At 40.0% G+C, this 6,962-nt stretch overlaps 1 protein-coding gene across 1 annotated transcript in view; it reads left to right on the top strand.

Annotated features, from left to right (window-relative positions):
- Positions 1-236: 236 nt before the first annotated feature.
- LOC104506834 (dedicator of cytokinesis protein 8-like) overlaps positions 237-6,962 on the top strand; it is a gene marked incomplete at its 5' end in the record, with an annotated part of 26,310 nt that continues 19,584 nt past the window's right edge. The window contains 6 exons of the mRNA XM_010147921.1: positions 237-376; positions 963-1,132; positions 2,750-2,895; positions 3,611-3,793; positions 4,965-5,100; positions 5,683-5,770. Of these exons, the coding sequence (XP_010146223.1) occupies positions 237-376; positions 963-1,132; positions 2,750-2,895; positions 3,611-3,793; positions 4,965-5,100; positions 5,683-5,770 (863 nt within the window). The remainder of the gene's footprint in view (positions 377-962; positions 1,133-2,749; positions 2,896-3,610; positions 3,794-4,964; positions 5,101-5,682; positions 5,771-6,962) is intronic.

Consider the following 6,962-nt stretch of genomic DNA (forward strand, 5'->3'; position numbering starts at 1 on the left):
ATGCTCGCTCAGAATGGAAGGGATGAGATGGCACTCTAGCAAGCAACGTATTTAAAACTGAATGCTTTTTATTGCACACTCAGATATTTGCTCCAAAATGTCCAACCTTCTTTAAAAGTCTGTGTTTTTTCTGCTGGTTGAGATTTTCTGTTAGCTGTGTGGACTGTGACTACAACCTCATTAAGAAGCTTTGATTTCAGTGACCATACTTTAACACTTCTAATATACTTCTGCAGAACTCTAGCTCCTGCTCTAGCTTCCAGGACCAGAAAATTGCTAGTATGTTTGACCTCTCAGCCGAATACCGTCAACAGCACTTTCTGACCGGATTACTTTTCACTGAATTGGCAGCAGCGCTGGACGCAGACAGTGAGGGGTGGGTATCCTAATTTGCAGATTTTAGAATGAGTTCGGGTCATACTACTACACTTGGCAAGGTCTTAGTTTGATCCCAAGGCAGTCCTGTTTTCCCCACTCTTTCAGTGAGTCGCTCTGTAACAGCAATAACTGAGTCATTGATCTGCAGTATCCTGGTCCCGGTGAATAAAAATACACCATTTCTTGTGGTAGTGGCTAAATGTACAAATAGAGAACACAACTTAAAATTTCGGTTGCTTTTCTCTCTAAAACACCTCTGCCTTTCTCTGAGCTTAAGAGTTTAGCTAAACTTTGTTCAGAGTCTAATGCTTTTCTTTAAGAACCTGTCTTCACCGTATTTAAATTTTATGGGAAGTTTAAAAGGCTTGGGTACTCTTTGATTGTGGTGAAGTGGCTTGGAGATGTAAGATAGCTGTATTTTGCAAGGAACTTGAGTCTCTGCTCAGAATAGAAGAGATTATCTAATGAGTATTGGTGTATTAAAGTGTTTTGTTCACCTCCACTCTGCTTCATAAATCTTTTATTGATAAATAATTTGTGCATGACCCATTAATGGAGCTCATGGATGGTTTTTGTGTTAATAGGATTAGCAAGGTGCAAAGAAAAGCTGTCAGTGCTATCCTTAGCCTGCTGAGTTCCCATGACCTAGACCCACGCTGCTCCAAAAAAGAAGTGAAGATTAAAATTGCAGCTCTTTACCTCCCTTTGGTTGGTATAATTTTGGATTCATTGCCTCAACTCCATGATTTTACAAGTAAGATCTTTTTCCCTTTGTATTTTTCAACTTCCTAGTGTGACTTGTCTAAACAATCTATCAAACATAAAAGAGATCATGCTAAGTGCAGAAATTCCTCACAGTCTAGTGAAGTTGAATATATCTTTACTTAGAAGTAAAGTCAACTTTTAAAGACAGGAAAAACACTGTTCTCACTTCATGAGCCAATGATAGACCAGAGATGTATCTGTAAGTACTCCTACCAATCTCTTAGTGTAAATATTATGATCCTGCAAATACAGCCTGCAAGATCCACAAGAAATACTGAGATGTAGATAGGTTTAACAGAAGGTATGGAAGAAAACAAGAGTGATAATGACATTGTGCTACATTACGATTAGAGAAATGGGATTGTATTCTTTCGGTCTTTTCTATTGCTCCTTAGTGCTATTAATACCAAAATAAGTACCGGATAGGGGTATTCATCACACATGAAATATATTTTGTCTGTTGTAACAATAAACTTTGCTCTACATTATCAAGCCTTTTAAAACAACATTATCCAAGCTGTTTCCTGGCATTTTGCTACATGTTGTTCATATGATACTGCTCAAAGTAGCTATTTCACATTTTTTGTAAGATCTTTACTAATTGGAAAACTACATTTCATTTCCATAAATAAAATAGATTCTAAAATCCTATTAAAAAAAAAAAAGTAAAAGCTTTGAAGAATACACTTTTGTCACTGGTTCTGAAAATATTTTGCATTTAGATGACTGGGCAAAAAATCTTAATACTATGAAAGTAGTATTTATAACTTTCAGTCTAATAAAATGGAAGCAGTATTATACATTGGCAGATCAAATCTCACCCCATTCTTCTAATCTAAGTATTATCCTTATACTGCAGATGAAAAGGAGACATGAGGAAGCCAAATTGTACCAGTATGGCTAGTTTTTAGTGTGTCTTTCTCTTTGAGTATGTCACAAGAAGCAGATCTTGTTCTGAACGCACTGGGACTGGCTGGTCACCAAGCTTCTCTGAAAAACAGGACTTGCAAAACACAAAATGGGCACTCAGAATCAGAGGAAATTTTTACAAAACTTAGGTATTACGAAACTTCATTTGCAGAAAGCAATGTCAAGAACTAGCAGGGAACAGAAACAGCTAGATGCCTGAAATGAAACCTGCTCTTTAACCAGCAGGGAATACTGTCTGTCAGCTGTTAGCAGACACATACTTTGTTGAGTATCACCCATCCCATGCATGGCTTTTGTGTTGATCCTCTTGCCTGAAATGGACTGAAATTGGATGGTTCCGAGTCTTACAAAGTGCTGACTTAGCTTTGAAATTCAGAGACAGCCTCACGTTTGCTACTGCCTTTGCTTTTAATTTAGCCTCTCTGAACACCTGGAGCTTATTGGACACATCTCCTTTCCCTGTGTTTATTTGGACTACTGGGCAGCCTTTGCAGATGGCTGTAATCCGTCTTGCTAATGCTGCGCCTTCTTCATTGCTTGGTACCTCAGCCAGACCAACTGTCTCAAGGATGGAAGTGTCAATTGTTCTGTTAGGTTACAGCCTGATGGAAGACTGACATCTGAGCAGCAACAACTGGATTGACCCTGAACTTCCAATGGGGTATTTCAATTCTAGTTTCAGATGCCCGCACCGGAAAGGGACGCACAGGAAACCCAGAAGAAGAACAAGACTCTGCAGGTGCAATCAATCAAAACGTGGCCCTTGCCATTGCAGGGAATCAATTCAACCTTAGGAGCTCTGGAATATCTCTGGTGTCCCTGGTATGTCCAGTACTCTACCAGTCTCCTTTATTCTGTTTTCCTCTTTCTTTGTTTTCTGCTTTTATCCTTTCTTGTGACTAATAGTTACAGTCATGAGAAACTGCATTCTTGTTTCCTCCAGCCCCATAAAGAATGCCCCATATTCCCCTTGTCATCTCCTCCCCTTCTAGTGATTTACTTACTCTTTTACCATAAGCAGTTCCACTTTTTCTCCCACATTGCTATTTCCATTTCTGCACCCAACCTAGACTTAATTGTAGATCAGCAAATGCCACTATGAGTCCCCCACTACCTCCCAGTCCCAGTCTCACCTGAACCCATGGATCTAGGACTCAAGTGCCTTCCTTTTCTCCCTCTTTCTTTCTTCATGGATGTTTTTGTCTTCTATGCAAGTTGACTGACACAGCTGTGTGGCAAGAGGGGACCAAACAGTTATAGAATCTTTTTCTACATTATTCTGAGGAAACTAAAATACAAGTATCTAGCAAACAATGCTCTTGTGGTTCTTTCTGTCTTTCACATGCATACAGCTGGTCCTGTCACTGATTACACGTATAAACATTCAAAAAATACAATCAGTGTAAACTGGAAGAGGTTAAACTTACTGAAGTCCAGTTCTAAGATTTGATTTCACTGAAATTTTAAGCGATGTTACTTGACTTCAATGATTTCCCCTTTCTTTTTCTTCTTTCAACTGACATTTACTTTATCCTAGCCCTACAGACAGAGTGCCACATTGGGTCCTGATACTACTCGCAACCTTTTGATCTGTTTCCTCTGGATCATGAAAAATGCTGATCAGAATCTAATACAGAAATGGATTGCAGACCTTCCATCCATGCAGTTGAACAGGATTTTAGATCTTCTCTTCATTTGTGTCTCATGCTTTGAGTACAAGGTAAGTGAAACTTGGCCTGATTTTGTTGTCCTGTTTTTGTTTCTTTTTTTTTTTCCTTACCTTCTGGCTGTCTGGGGGAAATTTGTTACTGACAATTGTTAAATTAACTCTTGTCTAATCTATGCTACAAATGTGCAAATTAATTCAGATAAAATAGCTGACACTAGCCTTCAATCAAAATGCAGCCAAAACAGTTGAGGAAGTCCTATGAAGTTGGCTTAAATTGTTTTTTTATTTTCCTTTTCTTGGGGATTTGATGACTGGGTTTGGTGGGCAATATACTGACAGCTCCTATAATACTGGAGCTGTGCTCCTTAATACTCTACCCATTTCAGAGCAAGGTTGTGGTAGATTACCCCGTAGTTAAGAGCTGGGACATCAGGATTTCCCTCTCAGACAGGGTCTGTCTGAAATGGATCAAATCACCTCTGGATCAAATCACCTTCTCTCTGAACTTTAATTTATCTCTGTGTGGCACTGAGCTACATATTTATGTTTATTACCAGTACGTATACTGCCACATTCCTCATTTGCAACATTTAATTAGTGTTTATTTATTTATTTATTGACCACTTGGAGCGAGTCCAGAGGAGGGCCACGAAGATGATCAGAGGCCTGGAGCACCTCTCCTATGATGAAAGGCTGCAAGAGTTGGGCTTGTTCAGCCTGGAGAAGAGGAGGCTCCAAGGAGACCTCATTGCAGCTTTCCAGTATCTGAAGGGGGCCTACAAGGGTGCTAGGAGAGGACTTTTTACAAGAGCCTGTAGTGACAGGACAAGGGGTAATGGGTATAAATTGAAAACAGGGAGGTTTAGATTGGATATCAGGAAGGAATTCTTCACAGAGAGGGTGGTGAGGCACTGGAACAGGTTGCCCAGAGGTGTTGTGGATGCCCCATCCCTGGAAGTGTTCAAGGCCAGGCTGGATGTGGTTTTGAGCAACCTGGTCTAGTGGAAGGTGTCCCTGCCCATGGCAGGGGGGTTGGAACTAGATGTTCTTTAAGGTCCCTTCCAACCCAAACCATTCTATGATTCTATGATTAGTCTATAATATTCCTTGTATTCTGCCCTCTCTACAGATCTCGTCTGTTGTGTCTGGTTCTAGATACGTAATTTGGACTCAAGTCCAAAGATGGAGACATTGATGTTGATTGCTTTGATTTTACTTTCAGGGCAAGCAAAGCTCAGATAAAGTTAGCACCCAAGCGCTCCAGAAGTCACGAGATGTTAAGGCCCGATTAGAAGAGGCTTTGCTGAGAGGTGAAGGAGCCAGAGGAGAAATGATGAAGCGCTGCAGAATACCAGCTGGTACTTCATACCCCTCTTCCCCCACGTCTTTTAGGAGGATCTAAAGACACTGTAGACTCAAATTAGTTTGTTGGGTTTTATGCACACTCCCTATTTTCATCCCTGTATTTTTCACCCACAGTCCTTTCCCTTGCAGACCTTTCTTGGTTGCGCAGTGGAAAAAAATATCATTAGCTTTCAGCTATCCAAGGTGTCGCTAGGACTGAGCTCCTCTCAAGTGAAGAATATGAGGCCAACTAAGAAGTTTTAAGACATTCTGAGAAACTGCGTTAATGTCTAATCAACATTCAAGAAATGGTGTCAAAACTATCAGTTCATATTAAAATAGGCTTGTTTCATTTAATAAATGGAATAATTTGTGGTTTGGTCTTTGAAAGCATCTGTAAGCAAGCTAATGTTCTAAAAATGCTGGATAAAAAAATGGTAGGGTCCTGTCGTTTTACTAGAGCCCTGAGGCTGTGAAGTTGGCTGATTTTAGTTCTGACAGACTGCCACAGACATGTATCTCCTTCTGTCGGTGAGCTATTAGACTTCAGGTGTCCTCTTTTGCTTTAATCTCACTGATATATGTTGCACTGTTAGGGAATGACAGATCAGCGGGGCTAAATGAAAACCTGCGCTGGAGAAAGGAGCAGACTCACTGGCGACAGGCAAATGAGAGGCAAGATAAGTAAGTCATTTAATAAGGATATATTGCTTTTATTAGAACCAAGCTGTTTGGGGGTTTTTTAATGTTTTTTTTCTTTTTCCTGTGGTGTTTTATTACAAAATCAGCAGTTTCAGTCCTTTCCCTCTTCTGTCAAAGAGAAAGAAATAGAAAAAGTTTATGTAGCACAGGTATCCCAGCTGTTGCTATGACACAACAAAGAGATCACAAATACTTGAATGAGAAGTTCAGTAATCTACACATTTATTCCTTCTGATTAGCAGTGTGGTAAACACTAGTTATTGATACAAGTTGTATCAAATACTCCCCAGAGGCTCGCCGCAACATTTATTTTGGTGTTGCTATGGCTCCTTGCTGTAAATAGTACTGTGGTATAGGTTCTGCCACATCAAACCACCTGAGCTGGGTTTGACATGCTATGTTAAAATTGAGAAGGCTTATTGGTAGGCGTAGGGGAAGATGATTCTTTAGTGAATATTTCTGTTGTTGCAGGTTTTAAGTTATGATCTCTCAGTACATTTCACCTTACCAGCACTACATAGTAGTAGAGAAGTCAGTGTCTAGGTTTATGGGAAACTGTATTTTCAGGAATTATTTGTGTTACTAACAACATTTTCATATGTTATGTGCTAAGTTTCTGTAAACGTGGAACTTGCTGGGTTTCCCTAAAGGAGATGTGTCATTTGTCCATAGATACTTGCTTGAATTTTGCCTATCTTAATAGGCCACTCTGTGTCAGACAGAGACAGTGGTCTTTCAGCAGTCCAGCTGCTGTGAGCTCCCATCATATCCTTAAACATGTGTGACTATGAACTGAGAATACTCGCTTGTGCTGTGTGGAAACTATGTTGTTGTAGCTTAGCACTCATCCATGATTATTACGTTGTGCTGCTTTTAGTTGGGACAGAGTTAATTTTCTTCACAGTAGCTAGTATGAGGCTGTGTTTTGGACTTACACTGAGAAGAGTATTGATAACACCCATGTTTTTAGTTGTTTATAAGGAGTGTTTGTACCAAGTCAAAGAATTTTTCAGTTTCTAATACTTCACCTGTGTTCCCAGCTTTTTTGCTACATGAAGCTGGGAGGGGACACAGGTAGGACAGCTGAACTGAACTAGCCAAAGGGGTATTTCATTCCATAAAATGTCATGCTCGGTATATAAGCTGGGGTTGGGCCAGAGGAGATGGTGGTTGG

This window comes from Eurypyga helias, unplaced genomic scaffold (genome assembly GCF_000690775.1).
Source record: "Eurypyga helias isolate BGI_N326 unplaced genomic scaffold, ASM69077v1 scaffold42532, whole genome shotgun sequence".
Taxonomy (NCBI): domain Eukaryota; kingdom Metazoa; phylum Chordata; class Aves; order Eurypygiformes; family Eurypygidae; genus Eurypyga; species Eurypyga helias.